This window comes from Suncus etruscus, chromosome 7, assembly GCF_024139225.1.
Source record: "Suncus etruscus isolate mSunEtr1 chromosome 7, mSunEtr1.pri.cur, whole genome shotgun sequence".
NCBI lineage: Eukaryota > Metazoa > Chordata > Mammalia > Eulipotyphla > Soricidae > Suncus > Suncus etruscus.
In genome coordinates, this window is record NC_064854.1 from 60,254,259 (window position 1) to 60,277,933 (window position 23,675).

At 43.5% G+C, this 23,675-nt stretch overlaps 1 protein-coding gene across 1 annotated transcript; it reads right to left on the reverse strand.

Moving 5' to 3' along the window:
• Positions 1-12,292: 12,292 nt before the first annotated feature.
• On the reverse strand, positions 12,293-20,337 carry TNFSF4 (TNF superfamily member 4). Its single transcript, XM_049776644.1, has 3 exons — positions 20,188-20,337; positions 13,478-13,526; positions 12,293-12,636 (listed from the first exon to the last, which is right to left on the reverse strand). The coding sequence occupies exons 1-3, from the start codon at positions 20,335-20,337 to the stop codon at positions 12,293-12,295; spliced, it is 543 nt and encodes a 180-aa protein (XP_049632601.1).
• Between the last annotated feature and the right edge of the window lie 3,338 nt (positions 20,338-23,675).

Here is a 23,675-nt window from a genome sequence, read left to right on the forward strand (position 1 = left end):
TATAGTAGAAATGCCAAAACTATTCCTAGTCACAGAAATTTCCCAATTCAACTTGAATTTCTCAAGGTACTCAGCTTTTCTCATCAGAAAGTGATATAAACTGAGAATACTGAGTGTATAGTCACACATACAAACACACATACTTGCTTTGCATGTGGCTGTGCCACTATATTATATTCCTTTTCCTAGGAAAGTGCTTTTTCCATTTGCTTGCAAATGCCACCATATTGATCCCTGTTCCAGTACTTGCCACATTATAAACTTTTCACTCACTTACACAACTTTCATTTTAGATGAGGCCAAGAAGTGAAGATGCTTTTCCTTACACCTGAGACCTGCAGAGTGAACAGTGGTGGATGGGTTGGTGGACTGGAGGTTGGATGGCTGCCTTTAGTGACTGTCATACTCCATCTGCTCACTCTGGTGGTATCATATTGCTAAAGCAGAGATGCTTTTTATGTAAAAAGGGGGAAAAGGGCAGTGTTGTGTTCAGCGGGTGACCTAAAGTTGGCTGTGTAGACAGGATGGCTCGCTTTGGTTGTGTCTAGACTGGAGTCCTGTGGTTTGAAGTGAACAGGCACTGAGTGGCTTCCCTAGGTAAGTATGTGTGATGCATGATGGACACCTTTCCTGATGTACATCCAACTAGGTATAATGTAAGACTTGCCACAAAGTGGCATCCTTATTAAGGAAGTGAATGCAATGAGTGGAATCCTACCTAGTGCAAGGGAAGAGAGGTGCCAGTGGTAATGTAGCCAGCAGCTGTCAGCTCCTATTGCTCTCAGTTTTGCTCTCATATAGTAGCAATGGGTTGTTCACTCTTCCCTTCCTTGGCTTGATAACTGCAGGATAGCAAAGGTGCCTCTGAGAAATGGCAGGCCTCAAAGGGGCTTGACACTGTTTATCTCTGTATCTGAGGTATCTGACTGGAGTGGGTGTTCTGAAAAAGCTTAGGGGAAGAGAATGCTACACAATATACTGAGCAATTTGTATTTTGTGCCATTGAGCAGACTGTGTGCCCACACCAGCTTCCTGGAGCACCTCACTCTGGGTTGGTCTCTGGGGATAAAGCAGGTAATGAGGGCAGAAGAGCTACTGTGGCCAAGCAGAGAGCTCCTCTTTGAACTTGTTGTTGTAGTCAGGCCACACCCAACAGTGCTCAGGGCTGACTTCTGGTGTAATCAGGGATCACTCCTGGTGGGGCTTGGGGTAACATGGGGTGCAAAAATTAAATCCATTTCAGTTGCATGCAGAAAAATGCTACCTGCTGTACTGTCTTTTCAGGCCCTTCTCCTTTACTTTTAAGGTTTTTTTAGGGGGTCAGAAATGAACTCCAAAACAAAACAACATAAAAAGAAAAAGCAGCAAAGATGATTTCAAGCACTCATAAGTCTTCTCATAAGGAAGTGAAAATCTTTTTTATTCTTGTATTGAACTACAGGAAGTATTTCCTAACTTATTTTTTCTTTCTGAGTGGTTCATGGGTTGCTCAGTTTCAAGTCAGCTGAGCACAGCCACAAGTCCCTCCAAATCACCAATAAGCGAACACCCAGTCCAGAGTTTCCAAGTAATCATGTAATCCCAGGGTGCTCCCTATAGTTAAGTACCCCCAGAGTAGGACCCCAAGCACCCCCACCCATGTGTCCTTTTTCTGAACAAATGATTTTAGTGCTTGCTTGCATATGCGAAGGCAAATCAAGAAGGCTATAGCTGCCATAAGGCTATAGCAGGGGCTCAACTTCATGTTCTGGTATGATTTTTATTAAGAGAGTGACTGTAAATTGCCATCATTTGGAGGTGGACCCCCCCCCACTCTCTAAAGCTGCGGGGCCACATGTCAAGTTCCTGGGGATCATCCTCACTTGGAAATCTTGCCGATCTGCATACCCAAATTTGTGTTCAGTGAATGCCTGTGGAGCAGAATCCTTCCTTTAGAGTCCTTGTCCTGGCAAATCCTTCATTTCTCCCAGTCCATCAGTCAACATGTCTTTCTCTTTCTTTTGCCCCAATCATCCCTTGAGCTCATCTCCCTTTTCTCACTAGCCCATTACCCATGCTAGGGTTCCAGCAATGTCTTCCTTACTCTCCTTGTCCACAATGCAGCTACCAGGGTGAGAAGAGTGGAAAGGAAGGAATTTGCAGCCAGGATCACTGCTTCCTGAAAAGTGTTGGTGGCCACCTGACTGCAGTGAAGAAGGCACGAGGACAGGAATGGCTGCTGGGGAAATGGATGAGGCTGGGGCAGAGGCCACCAGGGGAGAGTCTGGGAAGGGACACTCAGAAATTCTCATCATAGGACCAGCCAGCTGTACCTTGTGACTATTGTGCCATGTCAGCATGTGTACCTGGGCCAGGAGAACAGGCTAGAGAGAGGCTGTGTGGAGTGGAGAATGGTTGTGTCTGGGAATGAAAACTACTCCCCGTTTGTTAAATCCTCAGGTGGTGTTCAAGCAGGACTGTTCCATGGGGAAGGCACCAAAACACTACTAGCCCTGAGAAGTCAGGTGCTCATGTGGTGAGGGCACTGGCAGAAGGCACATGCCTCTCTCTGAAGGCCAGGGGCAGGAGCTGACCAGATGACCCTTTAGGTTTGCTGTTCTCCTATGGGTCTCCATAGCACACACTCACTGTCACCCTTTCTGTCCTAAAGGCTGCAGGGATGGTGGGAGTCAACATCTGTCAGGGAGTAAATCTACCTGTAGGCTCAGTACTTGTGGGTATCCCCTCCCCACCTAATTTATCCCAACTGAATGATCAGAACTGCCCACACCTGGAGTGGGCAGGTAGAGGAGTCTGCATGGGGAGAGAGTGGGGATAAGAAGGAGAGTTAGAAAGAGAAGTGACAGGCATCATTAGGGGAGAGAGCCATCATCATCAGAGATACAGCATCAGATTCAACATTAGCAACTCAGTATCATCAAAGAAGTAGCAGCAGTAACATCACCAAAGGGAGTTAGTCAGCCTGGAAGCCAGTTAGGAAGCCTGGTCAAAGCAGCTGAAAGGGAGACAGAGGCCAAGAGAGCCCAGTAGGAGTAGAGAAGTAGCTGCTAGGAAAAGGCTTAGTATGTAGGCCATGTGAGGAGGCGTACATGGTGGTAGGGACTGTGAAATAAAGATGGCTGACTCCTGAAACTTCATCAGACTGCTTTGTAAATCTCTCCACCCTCACCCTGCAACCTTCAGACCTGCCAGACCATAGGGGCTGCGGGAGCTGGGTCGAGCACAGAAAGGACCCATCTCCCCACACCAACATTAGGACTCTTTATTTTATAATAAGTCAACAACAAGTACTCATCTGGTAAATTCTAAATTGGCTTGAACTGCAGATACAGCTAGCTCTAAGTCAGCTTAGAAGGATTGATTGCCTGACCTTGTGAACATGCTTGTTGTTTTGCCTGGGCTCAACCTGTGCTGTGGTCCTTTTCCTGAGTGAAAAGCATTGCCTCATGTCAGAGGTGTGGCTTCAGTCTATACAGTAACTATTCAGAGAAATTTCAACTCCCACAGAGGCCATGAAAAGAATGAGCCAGGGGCCGGCGAGGTGGCGCTAGAGGTAAGGTGTCTGCCTTGCAAGCGCTAGCCAAGGAAGGACCATAGTTCGATCCCCTGGCATCCCATATGGCCCCCCCCCCACCAAGCCAGGGGCAATTTCTGAGCCCTTAGCCAGGAGTAACCCCTGAGCATCGAACGGGTGTGGCCCAGAAAAAAAAAAAAGAAAGAAAAAGAAAAGGATGAGCCAATCTGTGGTGAAAGGCTGTGAGCAAGCAGGAGCTGTTCAGAGATGGCTTTCCACAGGCTTAGAAGGTACAGTTCTTAGATTGAAATGGTCCTTTGCTGTGACACTGTAGGGGTGTTTGTTATCCAGGTCAAATCAGGATACACACCCTGATGCCTCCTTGCAGCACCCTGAGAACAGTGACTCTATCAGAGCAACTGTTCTCCACTCTCCAGGCCCTCAGAAACCCAAATGCATATTAATAGATAAGTGAGGAAAGCAAATTACTAAGTATACAAATAAGTGGTATTGTTTCTTATATAAGAATATATTGTATGGGCCCAGAGAGATAGCACAGCGGTGTTTGCCTTGCAATCAGCCGATCCAGGACCTAAGGTGGTTGGTTCGAATCCCGGTGTCCCATATGGTCTCCCGTGCCTGCCAGGAGCTATTTCTGAGCAGATAGTCAGGAGTAACCCCTGAGCACCGCTGGGTGTGACCCAAAAACCAAAAAAAAAAAAAAAAAAAAAAAGAATATATTGTATGCTAAAATACAGACATGCCTTGGAAACATTATGCTAAGTAAGCCAAACACAAAAGATTGTATTTGGTATGATGGTTCTGCTTATATATGAAACTGGACTTTAGTAGAAAAAAACAAATGCAGTCACCATGTTTGAACCCAGCCAGCACAATTGACTCAAGGAATCCTTAATGTGGTTTAAGTGGATGTGTAATATTTCTGTTTCAGAAAAGTAACTGGTCATCACACAAAACATGAATATGAGAACTAAGGTCAAATAAAGTGTGTGGGGGCTGGTGTGGTGGAACAAGTGGTAGGGCGTTTGCCTTGCACACGCTAACCTAGGATGTACCGTGGTTCGATCCCCCAGTGTCCCATATGGTCCCCCAAGCCAGGAGCAATTTCTGAGCACGTAGCCGGGAATAACTTCTGAGCGTCCCCCAAAATCAAAAAAATAAAAATAAAGTGTGCGGTCTGAGATAAAGTCTTTGCTTTGTTTGCACTTTAAAACTCATGTTTTATGGTAATTAATATTCAGAGACAATAGAGATGAGGATCAGGAGGACAAGTTCATGGTAGGAAGCTTGGCACAAAGAGCAGAGTGTGCAGCTAGAGTAGAGAAGGGTCACTATGACAAAGATAGTTGGAACTGATCATTCTGGACAAGAACTGGGTGCTAAAAGGGGATAATATGACATGCACGATGCCCTTCATTAACAATAGTGCAAACCACGGAGTCAAAAAAGAAGAGAGGGAGAAATAAAATACTGTCCAGAGGCATGCAGGGGAGAGTAGATGGTAGGGAAACTGGGGACATTGTTGGCAGAAAATGTGCACTGTACTGCAAATCAAAGTGTCTAAAAGGAAAAAAAACTAAAGAAGAGAAAGAGGAAGAGAAACAAAGAGAGAGATATGCTCCAGAAACAGGAAGGGGAGAGGGCATGGGGAGGGGGAGAGGGAAACTGGGGGCATTGGTGGCTGGAAATGTATATTGGTGAGGTTGTTGTTGTTGTACATTATACAAGGGTAACTCAATCATGAACAACTTAATCTATGGGGGGAAAAAAGACTCATGTTTTATTTCCCCAGTAATTCACAGCTTCCCAAGAGTGATCACCTTCATTTTTACACAAAGACTATGAATCCTCTCCTGGAAACTATGACTACATGATTAGCTCAATATATATGACTTAGCTGCTCTAATCTGTATCAGAATAGAAAAAAATAGTGAAAAAAAGTGCTGGGGCTGGAACAATAGCACAGTGGTAGGGCATTTGCCTTGCACCCAGCCAAACCAGGATGGACCCGGGTCCTATCCCCAGCATCCCATATGGTCTCCCGAGTCTGTCAGGAGGGAATTGCTGAGAATAGAACTAGGAGCACCACCAGGTGTGGCTCAAACACACACACACACACACACACACACACACACACTCATGCACTCACGCACACACAAAGAAAAAAAAGAAAAGAAAAAAATGTGTTTGGATAAAAGAACACTGAGTTATCTGAATATGCATAATCTTAAGGCTGCTAACACATATTTTCTGCTCAATTTTAGCATCACTCTTCAGTCAACTACTAGATCTTCATTCATTCCAGGGATGCATCTGTCTCATTACTATCTCCTTTGTCTCTTCACCACACCATAAAATCTAAAGAACAGCTGTCTATATATATAAAATGAAAGAATCATGAGATTTCCAGAACACATCTGTGATACTTGTTCAACAAATCTCACCTAAGGGGCACTTCCCAGAACTCACATAGTGAAAAACATTGATGGGAAAGAACAAAGAAAGATCAGGGGACCAGAAATTGTGTCAGAAAACGTCAATTCTTGCTCAACTTGATAAGCTTGCATCATGTCTGTGTAGGGGATATGAAGGAAAGCTTTATTTTTAGATGTTTGCCATTTTCTGACAAGAACCTTTCCTTTTTATTTCTCTCTTAAGCATGCATATGCATATTTTCTTATGCACAGAGCATGTGGGGGGGCAGCAGCTCCAGGAAGTCCTGATAAGGTGAATAGGGACCCTGATTTTTAAGGGACAATGCTGTCTACATGTATGCGTGTTTTTGAGTTAGAGTATGGGAGAGAAGGTCGAATGCAGAGGATTCTCAAAGACACGCACATGAGGCCAGACCCAGCAAGGAAGGAAGCTGAGTATGTTTGGCGGGAAGGGGGGCCTTAGGGAGTGTCTTCTCAGACCCCGGAACAGTGGACCTGATGGTGAACGTATCTGGAGAGAAGCAGCCTCTCCACTGGGCGAAGGGGTGCCCCCCTCAGCAGGCCCACTCCCCAAATGTAGGGGCTTGGATGCTTGAGATTACACTCAAAACTCAGGTACTACAGCATGTTAGCATGACAGGGCCCCTTTCAGAACTCTCAGGAAGTGGAGCCTCTTCAGCCTGCACCCTGAGCTGTCTTGAGTATAGAAAAGAACAATTAAGGCATCCACCAGCTTGATTCTCAAGCTGCCCCCTCATTTCCCTACATACAGCACCATCCTCTCATTTTGTGGATACTGTTATTGAACCCACATCAGTTTACAAGGGTGTAAATGTCTGGAAAGTTTTGGGTGCCATGTTGCCACCACACCCACCATCACAGTGCCAAATCCCACCACACCACCTGTTAGCACATCTCCTTTCCCTGGAAACTTCAGTTGTGAAGTCATCAGAGTCTAAGATTAATTTTCACTGAACATTGTACATGGACTTTGTTTCTTTATATCCCACATAGGAAGAAGATAATCTGGTGTTTGTTTTCCTCCTTTTGACTTACTTCACATAGCCTGACCCTCTCTACTTCCTTCCTTGTTGTTGCAGAAGGTTGTAGCTGTATAGTTGCCATTTGTAACCATATCTAGCACAGTGTCCTCCAAGATTCAGCTTTTGTAGGTGCCTTGGCATGTGCAAATGTCTCAGGGTTCATGTATTTGTGTTCTGGGAATAGAAAACCAAAGTCATTGCTGGAACACGGAGAGTTCTATTTGCAATGTTTTGAGGCATCTCCATATTGTTTCCCACAGAGGTTGGCCCACTTTACATTCCCACCTGATGCATGTGGGGTAGGGTCCTCCCGCATTCCATCACCTAGACCCCCACAAGCTTCTGAAACAGGAACAGAGAGAAGTGGAAAAGCAGAAATCCCAAATGTGTTGGGGTTCACTCTGAGTTGTCCCTGTCTGGGTGTAGCTCCCTATTTGAGGGGCTGGTTGGGGAGAACCCTGCATAATTACTTCCCCCAGTGACCGAACCACCTGAACTCTGAAGCCATTTGCTGTGGGCTCACTTGGCTCCACTAATCCTTCTTCCATGTTCTTCCTTTTCTTTCTCATCATCCCTTTCCTTGAGGACAGTCTACTGCAGGGTGATGACTCTTGGCCTTATTTCTTTGTGGCATGTCTTTTCCACAAGGTTTGTTTGCTCTCATTCTGCTCACTTCCTTCATCCTTTCCAGACCTGTCTGCTTCCTGTGCTCATCTTCTCATTTTTAATAGTAAAAACTCAGGTGACTATGAGGATTCTTGGACTGCGTCCTGAAGGTTCCTTGTTATGAGAACGTCTGATTTGTCTTACTACTGGCATCTATTCTAGCCTTAGCTTTCTCTGCGGCTTTGCACACACCTAGCTTTGAGCTGTCCTGATCTGTTAAGCTTAGTGTATCCCCCTGAGGAGGCCCCAGGGATCCATTATATCTGTTTCTTTTGTTTGTTTTGGGGCCCTCTCCCTTGGTGCATGGGTGGAGATGCTGGGGAGTCAGTCTGAGCAGTACTGAGGTTGAACTGAGGCTTCCTGCAGAGAAAGTGCATGTGCTACCCTTGAAGCTGCCTCTCTGTGTCCCCAGCCTGCTTGTTCTTCTCCCACTGCCCCTGAGTTCCTGTGTCCAGGTACCACAGCTGCAGGCCCTGCCTGACAGAGGTTTGCTACAGATCATGGTCCTTCCTCTCAGCTTTTCTGAATGCTTTGTACTTGATCAAACTTTTTCAACTTTGATTTTGATCTTACAACAGCTTTGTCATGAGCTTTGATAAACCAGGGCAGAACAATCCAGAGAAGTTGAGTAACAACTACTAAGTTGGGGCCAAGGAGGTGGTGCTAGAGGTAAGGTGTCTGCCTTGCAAGCGCTAGCCAAGGAAAGATCGAGACCACGGTTCGATCCCCCGGCGTCCCATATGGTCCCCCTAAGCCAGGGGCAATTTCTGAGCGCTTAGCCAGGAGTAACCCCTGAGCATCAAATGGGTGTGGCCTGAAAAACAAAAAGAAAACAAACAAACAAAATAAAACCAACAACTACTAAGTTATACAGTATTCCAAACTAGAAGTGAGAGAAGTGAGAGAAGGCTTAGGTTTCCTGCAGAAGGGGAGACACTGCTCCATGGAGACAAGCACTCTTGATGGAAACCCCATTCCCTGGTTAGATGGATTTTTATTGGTCTTCTTGGTAACAAAGAACTCTTACCTTACTAATGCCAAGCATTTAAGCAGCCTCTTAGGAACTTGAATTAGCAATAGCACTGAGGGTAAATCAGGCTTAGCAACCTGGTCCAAGGGGATGGTGACACACAGGAGACACTGAGTGTGGGAGTCCTACTCCTCTAGCCCACACCTCCTTTTCCTGCTACTGAGTTCCCACCTACGCATGGGTCTCCAGGGCCTGTTTTTGTTCTTGTCAGGAGACTGAAAGTCTCCTTTCCACCTGTTGTTCCATTGTAGCTCTTAGACAATTCTACTGTCTTGGGCCAAATTTGCAAAAGCTCCAGAAAGAATCCAGAAATTTTTGTATCCTAGTAGGGTTCTGTGAGTAGTTCTATATGAAAGTTACTTCTTTTCCCAAGTGTTTTAGTTGAGGAGTCCTAGCTGCTATAAAGAGTCAAAGTTGCAGGGACCTTATGGCTGGTGCAGAGTGGTGGAGAGGACACCTAGCAAAATCCAGTGTAGAGCCAGGCTGAAGAAGGCATCACAGATGCCTTTGTCTGGGAGGAGAGGAGCCTTGGGGCTAGGAAATGACTCAAGTCCCTTTGGTTTGGACTTAGCCCATGGGGCCCACCGGAACCACAGGAGCAACTGGGGTTATTAAACAGAAAACTGGGTGCACAGTTAGAACTCTGTATGTGTGAAGCCTTGCTCTCTCATCTGTAGAATGGAAAGTCTGTTTTGGTATTTTGAAACCTTTATTAGGCTAGTAGAATATCAAATAATAAATGTACTCCCTAGTTAATACAAATCTTTGCTGAGAATATGAGATATTTCGTTTACTCATCTTTCACTACACTCTGAGGCTCTTCTGAAAAAGATCCTATGTCGTAGAGACTGTGGTTATACATGTTTCATCGATAGATAATTAAATATCTCCAAACTATCATGAACTGTGAACTGAAATTAGAGCCTTCTATAGGTGGCCTGGTGCAACAAGCTTCCCATTGGCATGATAGTGGAACAGAGCTATGAGCATGAGATCTAGAATGAAGCAACTAACCTAAGGACACACTGATAAAGTTTCAATGTAAATTGATAGCCCCTTGATTCTAATTATGGGCCCATGCCAGTCATTTTATTTTGCTGCCTTTGTACAGCTCACAACCCCGCCAGGTTCCCTAGTATAGCATTGGGAACCTGAAGCAAGAAATTAATTGAACTGAGCTTTCTATACCCTCAAGTTTAAAAAATTTTCACTTGCCAAACTATGTTCCTGAAGGGCACCTGTATTGTGTCTCTTATTTTTACTTTTACCCTCCTAGCATAGCTTCATTTTCTTCACTAGGTTCCCCGGGCATCAGTGCCCCTCTACCCATCAGAAGGAAGCTTTTAGTAAGGAAGTGACTGGGTATGCCAGAGCCACTGAGATATTCTGGCAAAAAATCCTATGATGAGCTCTAATTATAATTTGAGAATTTTCAAAGCACTTAACTTTGGCAGGGAAATTGATTCTTCCAGACAAGATCTTCTTATGGAATGTGAGTATCAACCCAACTGTCTGTGTGTCTAGACTGTGTTTGAGACATGCTGTTTTGAGTGCTTTAGCTAATTTCACTCCCTCCCAGTAAGTCTTTAGGGATGATACAGAAGTGAGTTCTCATGTCAGCCAAACCAGATGGAAATCACAGTTTTTCTAAACTAATACCTGTTGTGTATGTAAATATTTTAGGGGATTATTATGTTACTGACCCTACCCTGATTGGTGATTGTGCCCTACCCTAGGGTGTGACCTGGCATTCTGCCCCCATCCTAGGGTGGTACCTGATTCTGCTTCCACCATTGGGTGGTATTTGATCCCACCATTGGGTGGTACCTGATTCTGGGGGATAAAAACAAGGGTCTGTGGAAGGCGAGAGGCTTTTGTCTGGAACTTATGCTGAGTCTTTGGACTTCAGTCTTGTCCACCGAATAAAGCTAATATTTCCACAAGCCTGACTGTCTGAGAGCTGTTTACCCACCGTTTCACCTCAGAACCATCGGCTGGACAGGGTGGCAGACGCGTGCTCCGAGCTGGAGGGGAAAGACCTCATCCTCCATCCCTCCATCAGTCAACCTCTCAGGGGCTGACCTGCAACAATGCCAACTGGCAGAAACTTCTCTCACAAAAGTCTCCTGCAATAAGTCCCTGGCTGAACTCCATCTCTGCAAAAAACAGCACTTCCATCCTGTATAGAACTTTTTGGATGGACAATGAAGTTATGGTGCATTTTAGCATGATGTAATTGCTTGTCTGTAAACAGATATTGATGGTTTGTGAGATTTGTCTAACAAAATATGATTTCCATAGAAAATAGTTACCATCAGAAAAGTGACAATTTAGACTTTGGGAGCTATTTCCATACAACTCATCTAGACCAAAATCAGTCACAGTGTAGAGGGAGGAGGGATGGACCTGAATTGAAGGCAGTCAGCATTGTAATAATCAGATATCAGTGAAGATACCATCCTTCAGCTATGGCATCACTAGAGTAAAAAATGACAGGTGGCACCACATTGAATCAGTTAGTAGCAGTAGCAACATCATTTCTCTGCCCCTGCTGTTTTAAGACACGTTTTTCATTCACACATAAATGTACTGTTCATTGTTATTTGCTTAACATTGTGCCAAGTATAGTAATTTGTTAATTATGTATTTGAAAAAATGTGCATCCAGTTACTGTAATGAAAATAAGATTATCAGGGTGTAGAGAGAACACAGCAGTCTCAGTACATGCTTTGCATGAGTGAGATCCAGATTCAAACCAAAAGGAAGAAACGGGTTGGAGAAATAATGTAGAAGATAAGAGGCACTTGTTTTGTAGACCCAAGTTCCATCCAATATTCCTAAGTACCAATGCATGTCACTCAAAATCAAACAATAAAAGAAGAGAAGATAAATGATTCTACCATTCTTACCCAGTAATAGTAAATTCTGAGGTCATTTATTTGTTTTCATGTAAACTCTGAAAGCAGGAAAACGCTAAATACAAAATTATGGTTTTAAATATGGGATCTGTCCAATTTGCTTTAAAACAAATATAAACTTAAATCACCAAGAAAGCAGAGGAAAGGGATTTGGTTGTTCATTGAAGAGATTACACATCTTGATTCACAGCAGGTAGTACCAAGTAGTAGTATGTATTTTCACAAAAGAAGAATGGTTCAAAAATGAAAATTACTTGCCCAAGGTCCCTTCGTTAATGAATGAACTAGTCAGAAACCAGTGTCATCTGCTGACTTCTCATTCAGTGCCTTCACAGCTTTTGCTGAATTGGGCATATCCGGAGTGATGTAGCAGGCAATAGTCCAGTTCAGTGAAGCCGTACCCAGGGTCCTCCAGGGAAACTGGCCTAGATCAAGCCACACAGAGCTTATTATATTGTTGCTTTTATTTAGCTCTTCCAGACTCTAGGTAGGAAGATAGACATGTCTTTTAAAGGTGCCTGAGATGAGATGAGGATAAAGTGAACTGACAGATGGGACAAGTCTTACATTTCTGGAGCAAAAGGATCTGCTCGTGGCCATGTCCCACATGCCGAGAACAACACTCCACTCACAAGCAAGAGCCCCCAACTCTTGCCTGCTGCACATTAGTTGGCACAGTATTCACCAGGGTTTTGGTGAATGAGAATCAGTTCGCCACCGTTCACCTGGATGTCTTTGCAGGAGGTGCTGTCAGTGGTCACATTTAAGAAAACTCTGTCCTTGTAAGCCAGCCAGGCCACTGTGAGGAAATTGACAGAGGAAACTTCACTGTAGAAGAGGGGTTCTTGCTCCTGGCGGTAGAGGAGAGCTAGGCTGAGCTTCTGGGAGAAGTAGCCCTTCAGAGAGATGAGGTAGAAGCCGTCACAGTTGATGACGATGGAGTTGTTCTCCAACTTTATAGAGCTGTTAATTGAGGGGGTGATGATGAAGCCTTTCTCATCCTCACACCCTAAGGAGGGGAAGGCAAGAACAAAAAAAAAATCCTTAGAGCATCAGGGAATGACTTTCCAATATATATAGACAGGTAGGAGAAATTGTGAGAAGAATTCGAGAGAGCACAGTTCTATTCAGCCCTCAAGTGGAAGGAACAAGCAAAGCTACCGGGGAATTGTTAGGCTAGGATTCAGCAGGTAGTCAGCTCCTGGCAGGAACAGAAGTGCTTAGAATCCTGTCCTTGAGAGCCAGGAGCAATTGGCCACTTTAGTGTTTGCTTTCCTGGTTGGTAAGGTAGATGCAACATAGGGGAAGGGAGGCAGGCATGTCCCTTACCCTCCCTTCCATTCCAAGATTGCCAGGCACTGTGTCCTTGTCTCAGCATAGCTTCCCTCTCCTCTGCCCTGTGGATTTTCCTGGAAGGTTCCCTCCCACAAAGAAAAGAGGAAGATGAACTAAGGATAGGCAGAGTGGGGGAGGGAAGTTCCCAAATGCCTCCGCTTCCATTCCTTTTCTTTCCATATCCTGAATGACATCATGGCTCTTGCCAGATGAAAGAATTAGTAACTCTTGCTTGGGCCCATAGGGCATGTTATGGAGAGGGCAAGGGAGACTTCCCTGAAGATTTAGGATGTCCTTAAAAACAGGTGCATCTTGATCTAGAAACCAGTGGTGCTTATCCTAGGAATGGTTATGGATTAAATCATGGTTTCCTCATGTGATATCTAACCATTCTTATGTTTCAGTTCTCTTCTGGACTTATCCAGTGACAATACCTTCTATGAAATATGCAGATTCCAACAACAAAGATGTGTGGTGTCAGGAGAGAAGGTTCTGGAAGAAATTAAGATACTTACTGGTAAACTGGACTTTTATACTCTGAACTGATGAATTCTGAGATGACCTCTGAGAAGTGAAAAAAGGATATGTTTTTAGAAAAACAAAACCAACAGAATTGACAAGTCTATCCCAGAACCAGAAATTTTGTCTGAGGAAAGGCTTCTTTCTCTAAAGAAAGACAGATCCACACTGCCTATCAGCTCCCGGAATGAGATGTCCCCCCAAACTAAGTGAGAAACCTTCTACTGTTTCACACAAGCTTTTGCGATCTTTTCTCATTTCTGCCAAACTCATCTTTGGTCACTGTTTAGACATGAGCTTTGGATGACACTGTTTAGATATGAGTTTTGGATGACAGAGTCTTTAAGAAATCCAGAAGTCTATGGACTGGCCTTTCTTAACAAGATAACTGGCTGCATGAATTTACAGAGTTGTTTCTAATAGGATTTCAAGCATGGAATGATTGGAATATCCTCCTCATCTGTCTCCTTGCTTTCAGTAGTGTTGGGTCTAATGAGTGGCCTAATCAGACTTTTCAGTAGAATGTAAAGTAGCCTTTTAAAGGCCTTTTTTCCATCTGTAGAAGTTTAGGCTCTCCTGAACATATATCTACCCCTTCCTCATTTCTCTGAATTTTTTTTTAGTAAAAGCTATTTGCTTTACCAAAAGAGAAAAACTTTTTTTTTTTTTCAAACACTGACTCTTTCCCTGCACACGTCTCAGATCTTTAAAGAGCTAACTTTAAAGTTGAGTACATCAGGAGCCAGAACAATAGTACAGGGAGAAGGGTATAGGTTCCCCCAAGTCTGTCAGGAATCTGCCTGAGTGCAGAGCCAGGAGTAAAACCCTGAGCACTGCTAGGTGTGGTCAAAAAAAAAAGTTCAGTACATAGTAGTCAAAAAGAAGTAACACAATGGAAAGAAGAATCCTGGTAGGTAAAACATAAAATGTAGTTATTTGATGTTTATTTTATTTATTTTTTTTGGGGGGGGCCACACCTGGCAGTGCTCAGGGGTTACTCCTGGCTGTCTGCTCAGAAATAGCTTCTGGCAAGCACGGGGGACCATATGGGACACCGGGATTCGAACCAACCACCTTTGGTCCTGGATCAGATGCTTGCAAGGCAAACGCCGCTGTGCTATCTCTCCGGGCCCAGTTATTTGATGTTTAAAAGAACTGAAAACTCAGTATGAACCTACAGAAATATTCAGTGTAAAAAGAGCTAAGGAGTTAAATTATAAAGTATATTGCTATTTGCATTGAAAAATGCTTACATGGCTAATGGTTTATCTGAAAGACAATGAAAAAAAAAATGCCTCTGGAGAAGAAATTAGAACCTTGAAGTCAGGAATTGGGGGTGAGACTGACTTTTCATTACCTGCTGTTTTATATTTCAGAAGAAATTAAAGCTAACAGTGCCTACTACCTCATTCCTTTCCCACTTTATTAGGGTACTTTGGAAACATTGAAAAGTTGTTTTGTCTTTCAGAGATTTTTGCAAAACCACCCAAAAATGATAAATCCCAGAACAGGGACCTTTTAGATGCGTGAAGTTACAGAACTTGCCAGTTGGTCATTAGGATACAGTGAACAGGGGACAGAGTCCTGTGAACAGGGGGTTAAAGAGAGAGGGTGATGTGCTCTTTGAGAGCTGTTCCAGGTTCCATTGGCAGCTCAAGTTATGTGTTTCCATGTGCTTGGCCCGGAACCATCATTTTTGAGCCCAGCTGTGACTCATTGAGGCTCTCCTCCTTCCTACACTACTTAAAAGAGAAGGGAATTCTTCCTGTGTGGGCAGACATCAGAGTGGGAGCAGAGATTCCACTCCCTGGGTGATGAAACTCCCTGCACCTTTAGTCAGGACATCTAATTAAAGATCAGATGCTAAAAATCTGTCTGTAGATACTCCTTTAAATATAAAAATCTTTAGGGCTGGATGGATAGCACAGCAGATAGGGACCAGGGAGGGTGCTTGACTTGCACCCTAAATGATCCTCAGCACTGCCAAGTATGTCCCCAAACCAAAAGATAAATATATATATATATATATATATATATCTTTACATATATATATCTTTATCACAGTTGAGAAATCTCTTCCCCAATTTTTCTAGAAAAGTAGTCTTTTTACATAATTCTTATTGCTTCAAGTCACGGTGTCAGCAGCAAATCTCAGAGAAACCCTCATGTTTGTCTCACTGTTAACAGGCACCAACATGTCTACCCTCTCCAAGATTCTGAGTCAGAAAGTGGGTACAGCAGGATCAGAGGACCCAGGCTCCATCCCAGGGAGCACCAAATCCTTGTCCCTTACATTGAACCACTGGTATGTTTGGCTGAGTGTCACCAGGAGGTGTCCTGTTTTCCCCAAGTGAAAATGGGAAAAGATGTTAAAACATGATCAATGTTGGGGCCAGAGCAATATGCACTTGTCTTGCATATGGCTGACCCAGGATGGACCTGGGTTAATCCCCAGCATCTCATATGGTCCCCCAAGCAGGAGCGATTTCTGAGCATAAAAGTAACCCCTGGGGCCGGGCGGTGGCGCTGGAGGTAAGGTGCCTGCCTTACAAGCGCTAGCCAAGGAACGGACAGCGGTTCGATCCCCCGGCGTCCCATATGGTTCCCCCAAGCCAGGGGCGATTTCTGAGCACATAGCCAGGAGTAACCCCTGAGCGTCAAACGGGTGTGGCCCAAAAACCAAAAAAAAAAAAAAAAAAAAAAAAAAAAAGTAACCCCTGAGCGCTGCCGGGTGTGACCCCTCCCCCTCGTCCCTCCAAAAAAAGAAGGGAGTTAAGGCACTTAACGGCTATATTGGACATTGCTGACGCTGGCTCTATCCCTAGCACCACATATAGTCCAAGCATCACATGGTGTAAGTCTGGGCAATTAGATCATATATCTCTACTAAACAGCGATTTCTGCTCCAAAACCAACATGAATTCCTGAATCCATGCAATTCCAAACCTAATATGTACTGTGGTTCTTCCTAAACATACATGCTATGATAAATTTAGTGTCATTTATAAAACAGGCACAGTAATACTGTTTTGTTTAGAGATGGTGTCTTAAAACACTTTACTGTATGTAATATTCTTAGGCTATAGTTGTCACAGTAACTGAAATTTGCAGTAATGGAAAAAGCACAGGTAAGTATACATTTCTGTGCTGCAAGTCAGAGTGTCACTTTTGATTTCTCTTTCAGAGCCTTTTTCATTCTTATAAATCTTCTTGTTCTCTAATGTGGCCATGAGCAGTTAAAAATAATGTTCAGTGGGGCCGGAGCAATAGCAGCTATCCCAGGACAGACCTGGATTCAATTCCCGGAGTCCCATATGGTCCCCTGAGCCAGGAGAGATTTCTGAGCGTATAGCCAGTAGTAACCCATGGGCATCACTGAGTGTGGCCCAAAAACAAACAAACAAACAAACAAAAACCCCAAAATGTTCAAGAACTCTAGATAGAATCAATCAAACAAAAACAACAACAACAACAAAGCTCAAAAACTCTAGATAGAATCAATCTCTCTGGTATCTGGATGTGTGTTCTATTGCACAAGATGAATACTTTAATGGCAGCATCTGTGATAACAGTCCATGAAGAATCATCTCAACATTTCTGAATGCTCCTTAACAAAACTCCAATTTTGAGAATGAATAAAAATACTCAGGTCATTGAGGGAATTCACCCAGGTATTTTCTTCCCTTTGCAGCTATGAACTCCTCTCACCTAGTGAGACTCAACAGTCATTTTCCTGAACACCTGGGGCGCTTTCAGGTGAGTGGGAAGCTGCAAGGTTCTCTGCAGAGTAAAGGGTACCGGTTATTTCCAAAGAAATGGACTGGGAAAGGACAGTGTAGGCAGAATAAAAGCAATTTGAGTATTCCAAGGTCTGTACATACATACCACTTTAGTAGAAATATTATCTCATATCACTACAGTATTGTTTGTCCTCTTGGAGGTAAATAAGCAAAGCCTTAGAGTTTTCTGAGGCTCCTCAGGGAAAGATCTTGTGTTCTGGCTAAAAAGTCTGCGTTTGTTTTACTGTGGCACCCCCTAGTGCTAGGCCGTAACTTTCAATAGAAGTAAAACGTGGAGAGAAGCAAAAGTGCTCTGGGTTTTCTGTAACATTAGATAGAATGCAACACCTTCCTTAGGGATATGGTCTTAAGACAGACCCTTAGTGAACGGCCTTTACCTCTCATTTTCCCTCATCTTTTACCACTTCCCCAAACTCATGTTCAACAATTCAGAGGAATTTGCTGTTCTGACCAGAAAGCCTTTAGGCACCCACTAGAGCTAAAGTAAATGGTTGTCCTCATGTCTTTCAGTGAGTTGCTTTTTCTTACATACAATGTTCTGTAACTTTTTAAAGAGCTTCTAAATAAACAAATATGTATTTCAAATGCTTGGGCCAGAAAGTTGGCTCAATGGGTTCGAGAGCATGCTTTATCTCAGGAGGCCTAAATTAACCCCCACCCAGTACTAAATGGACCCCTAAACATCACTGGGATTGATATAGCCTGCCCCCAAAATTAAAAATATACTAAATTAACAATGGGGGTTTAAAAATTTTCTAGTGCTACTTTTAAAATGCCCAAATGGCCAATTCATCTATAATTTAAAACATCTTGTCATAAAATGAAATTTATTTAAATGAAATAGGCAGGGGAATCTTGCACTGGTGAAGGAGGGTGTTCTTTACATGACTGTAATCATACAACTACAATAATATTTGTAATCACGGTATTTAAATAAAGATAAGTTAACAATAAAAATTTTAAAAAAAGAAATGGGCAGATTACATAAAGTTCCAAGTGATAGGAACTACAATGCTAATTCTGAATACCTATCACAAACTAATTCCCAGGGACCTTCACTTCATTCTTAGTTGTAAAATGTTCCAAGATGTTAAACATTTGGGGCTGAAGAGATGAGGCCATTCACTGCACCAACTTCCAGCAAGGGTCCCTGGAGCTTTACCCATCCAAAAATAATTGGAAGCTTTAACAGTGGCAGAGTGTGCAAATGATTAATTGGTTGAAGCAATAAATCATGAGCACATGCAGATTGTTAATGGACCTACTTCCATAGCCCTGGTACATGGGTATAATTCACATGCTTATCACATTAAGTCCCAAATAAGACTAGAAGTCTGATACTTGAAACAAGCACAAACTGAGCATAGGTTTTGGGGACCAAGATATCCTTATATCCAAATATACATGCAAATTTTATTTACCCCAACCCTGCTATGTAAGCTGAGACAAAACAAGTTCTAATTTGCAAAATTTGTGCCTGTTTTATGAATAGATATGCTATATGGTTACAAGGTATTGTTAGACAAACCTCATGTTTAAAAACAATCAAATAGGGAAGTGGATTATATGAAGAATGCATGAGGCTTATTCTTTTTTCTGAATTTCTAAAACAAAAGCTTCCGCTTTTCACAGATGCCAAGAAAACAAAACCCAGTGGTGAGAAATCAACCCAGAGGTTACTAAATAAACTGACCTAAAGGGAAAGTTGATTTCTGAAAAGGACTTTCACAGTTTTGTCTAATTTTACAGAACCAGCCATGCAAGCAATTATTTTATCCAAGGAAGTCTATTATGTGAAATCATGCTTGTTACCATTCTTCTGTAATAGATGTAGTTAGACTGGTAAATTGTAAGCAATTCAGGTATATTTTAAATTCCATATGTTTAGAGAGAGAGAGAGAGAGAGAGAGAGAGAGAGAGAGAGAGAGAGAGAGAGAGAGAGAGAAAACTAAACTACCACACAAAACACAACACACCAGAGCTGGATCAACAGGACAATGGGGAGGGCATTTGTCATGCATGCAACTGACTGGGTTGAATACACAGCATCCCATATGGTCCCTGATTTCTCGGGTGTGGTCAAAAAATAACCAAAGAACCCACAACACAACTTCTGGGCTACAGACTTGAGCATGGCATTAGCCTTCCACATTGAATTAGAAGACATGAGCACAGTAATCACAACCATATCCTCACAAGCCTCTGAACATCAAAACCCCCTATTTCCTGAGGGCAAAGACAAGCCCAGGCATTTCCTAGGTCTCTGCTCATCTTGTCCTGCTTTAACTAGGAGGAGGTCATTGGGAAATAGTAGACTCCTAGGGAGACTTCTAACCAGGATGACAGGATCAGCCCAGCCCAGGAGCCAAGAAAAACACCTCTTTAGCAAAACAAACAAACAAACAAACAAACAAAACAAAAAAAGCATTTTTCATAATGGAACCAATGGACCAAACAAATGCATAAAAGAAACTTGAATCTCCTAATGGGGACCCTAGAGAGGATGGCATGGAAGCAGTGCTGTCTGCCAGCTGGGTTGCCCCATTCCTAAGCACCTGTAGCCTGCCAGGCACCACTGACCGTTCAGCAGAGCCAGCCCCCTCAAGTGGCCAGGGAAATGAGATTAGGGGTGAAGGTTCTGAATTCAGCAGGGAAGGAAAGAAGGGTCTCTGCAGACTTCCTCTGCCTTTCCTGATGAAGCATCAAACCAAATTCTTGTAACGTGCATAGGAGAAAGAACAGTCCGGAAACAGTGGCCCTGCCCTACCTTGCCATAACTGAAAAGAAGGAAGGAAGAGACAGGAGGATGCTGAATTATCTTGCCAATACTAGAGAGGGAAAGAACTCAACATCTGGGCACCAGACCACTTCCGAGTAGCTGCACAGAGTTGAGAAGTGCTGCTTACCTGGGAGGCAGAGAAGTGCAGGTAGACATAGAGAAGAAATAGGAGCAGCCCCAGGCCCTGAATGAGGGAGAACAGCAAAAACTTGGACCTCAGGAACCTCTGCTTCGGTGCCTTATCCACTGACCCCTCTTGGGGCTGGATCCCTTCCATCTTCACTCTGTGTGTAGGGAAGGAAGGTACCAATTGCAACCAAGGGGAACCTCCTCTTCACAAAGGAGAAGAGGGCAGAGAAAGGCTGTTTTGATGAGAAGCCAAGCAGGTCCTGGGAAGAGAGAAGAGGCGATTGAAAGGGCAGAGCGGACTCTCTCCACTTTAGTGCAACAGCCTTCGCAGGCAGGCAGGCGGGGGACTTCTTTGTGACTAATCTGAATTTCCCCTTTACTGTCTTTTTTTTTCTCTGGGCTAACAGGGAGTTGTTTTTGTGGCATTCCAGTTCTGATTTGAGTGACTGTGAACTGACAGTCATAAAAGTGTACTATTTTTCTAAATTTCTCATTGCACCGGTAACCAAGTACTGGGTCACTTGTGACCAATTTTATCCCTTCCCTGACTTAATCCTAGAAGAGAACTAAGGAAAATGAAGTCTTTGAGTCTTGTGTTTTATTAGATAACTGAACATCTCTCTCTAGGCTTAGCTTGGCAGGAAAAAGCAGAAACCATTCCAGAAAGAGAATGTTGGTAGATGGTGTGCCAAGAAAACAAAAAGATCCTCCTCTAAACAATCTTTTAAACCTTTAATATATAGCATCAAGGAGAACATCTAGGCCTTTCCTCTTTCCTCCCATTTCCCATCTTCCTCAGAGTTCTTGTGCATTTTTGTTTGTTTGGGGCCACACCCATCAATGCTCTGGCTCTATTCTTAGGAATAATTCCCAGCAGTGCCCGGGGGACTATATGGGATGTGAGCGCACGTGTGTGTGTGTGTGTGTGTGTGTGTGTGTGTGTGTGTGTGTCTCAGGTGAGCCACGTGCAAGACAAGAATCTTCCTTACTGGACTGTCTTCTCTGGCCCCCTGTGTAATGGGTGGGAGAGGGCCCAAATGGCACAGTTGGTAGGCCAAGGTTCTAATCTCAGCTTCACACAGGTTGCTTGCACTATCCTGATTAGAAGTCACACAAATAGTCATAGATGAGTGAACAAATGAATAGATTCATGTCAGCTCTCAAGGGTGGCCCAGAAAGTTGGAAAGAGTTAATTTTTGTTTTGATACTTTTTGGGGGGGAGCCACACCCAGTGGTGCTCAGGAGTTACTCCTGGCTCTGGGCTCAGAAATCGCTCCTGGCAGGCTCAGGATCCCATATGTGATGCCAGGATTCGAATCAGGATCCGTCCTGTGTTGGCTGCCTGCAAGGCAAATGCCCTACCGCTGTGTTATCACTCCAGCCCAAAAGTTAATTTATTAACAAATAAGGCATTAATTACTAAAATGATGACTTTAGAAATCATTTTATTGGGTCCAAATAGTACATTGGGTAAGTCCTTGCTTTGAACACAGCTGACTCAAGCTCAATATCCTGGTGGTTTCACCAAGTACCTAAATGCAGAGCCAGGAGTGACCCCTGAGAATAGTCGGGTGTGGCCCAATATCAAAATTACAAAGAGATCATTTTATCACTTTATCACTGGAGGTCAGACTGACAGTATTTCTCAATAAACCTAGTGCTGCAGACTGCAGGGAGGTTGGTTAAGATCAAATCTCTCCAGTCAATAAGGACAGTGAAATGTTTCATAGCATCAATAGTGCAAGTTTAGTGTGCAATGACTTAAAAGTCATTTAAAACTATGACAAGTTTAGCAAATGATGGCAGTAGGAGATTAAAGCACAGTACCATTTCTCATCACTCATAGGAGCCCATTGCAGGCATGACAGATGCACATACCAATCAGCCTGCATTTGTTTTGCTCTCGCCCTGCAAGCCCTTCATTAAAGAACTGCAGATGGGACCTTCGTCTCAGGTCCACTCTGCTCTGGGCCCCTCTAAACTAAAGCAAGGAGGCAAAGAGATTGCTAGTGGCTATTCATTCCCCAAACATGCTGAGAGCATATTCTGTGCCCCACTGGTGGGGACAGAGACAGATGCAGGAAACAGATGAATCTTCCTGCTCTTGATCCTTATGTCTCCACTCAGGTCAGCACCTTAGGACCTGAGAACCCAGCATTATCTTTGCTTTCCTTGCCCCATAGCCCCAGTCCAGGCAGCAGAATGCTGGTCTTCAATGGTTCTGACACTCCTCTTCGACTTCTGACAGAGATATTGGTTCTGATGCTCCAAAGCCACATTTGAGTTTGTTTTAGCTCTCCTTACACTATCTTCTCTGACCTTGAGCCTTAATACTTTTAGGGGCCCCTCAGGCTTCCATGTCACAATATACAATTAACAAGTCAGTCACTCAATGGAGCTCCAAGTTCTTTTCAAAACTTGTCATCCTCTGACTCTTTGTTATCCCTGCCCTATTCATCTGACCATCAAAACTCTGTATAGCATATACACAGATCTATTAAGAAATGGCTGCATTCACTATTCACAGTAACCAGACTCTGGAAACAACCAAGATGCCCTTCAACAGATGAATGGCTAAAGAAACTGTGGTACATATACACAACAGAATATTATGCAGCTGTCAGGAGAGATGAACTCATGAAATTTTCCTAAACATGGATGTACATGGAATCTATTAAGCTGAGTGAAATAAGTCAGAGGGAGAGAGATAGACACAGAATAGTGTTCCTCATCTATGGGTTTTAAAAAAAATAAGACTTTTTTTCAATAATCCTCAGAGACAAAGAGAGGGAGGCTAGAAGGTCCAGCTCACGACATGAAGCTCACCCCAAAGAGTGGTTAGTGAAATTAGAGAAATAACTACACTGAGAACTATCATAACCATGTGAATGAATGAGGGAACTGGAAAGCCTATCTAGAAGGCGGGAATGGAGTGGGGAGGAGGAAGATTTGGGATATTGGGAATGGGAATGTTGCACTGATGAAGGGGAGTGTTCTTTATATGACTAAAACCTAATCAAGTTTGTAATCAAGGTGTTTAAATAAAGATATTTTTTTTAAATGGCTGCATTGTGAGGTAGTGAACTTGCAGTGCTCCAAAAAGAATTAAATGGCAATTTTCTCAAAGCCTGGTAGTATCAGAATCACTAGGAGTGCTCTTGGAAGGTTCATATTTTGGATCCCTTCTCTGAAACAATGGCTCTAAAGTAGGCTTTTGCCAACCTGTATTTCCAGAATCTTTCATGGACGCCATACTAGTTAGTGACTCTCCCTACTGCCTTTAAAGTCTTTGCACAGTTTTATTTTCATGGCTAAAAGCTTTTCCTGGGCCTGCGCAGAACACAGCAGTTACCTCCTTCCTGTATTCCAAGAATTTGTCCTGCCTCCCTGTATCCCCAGAAATGTTGCAAGTACCTAACTGGCTCAGGTCATGAAGTGCCAGTCTAGAGAGAACTGCTGGCAGCAGATCTAAAAGGTGCTTTTTTC

Bases quoted from the DNA above. Each gene is read 5' to 3' on its own strand.
- TNFSF4 (XM_049776644.1), bottom strand. From the start codon at position 20,337: ATGGAAGGGATCCAGCCCCAAGAGGGGTCAGTGGATAAGGCACCGAAG. The intron at 13,527-20,187 runs GTAAGCAGCACT...TTCACTTCTCAG, and splicing joins TGCACTTCTCTGCCTCCCAG to AGGTCATCTCAGAATTCATC. The intron at 12,637-13,477 runs GTAAGTATCTTA...TCCCCTCCTTAG, and splicing joins TATAAAAGTCCAGTTTACCA to GGTGTGAGGATGAGAAAGGC.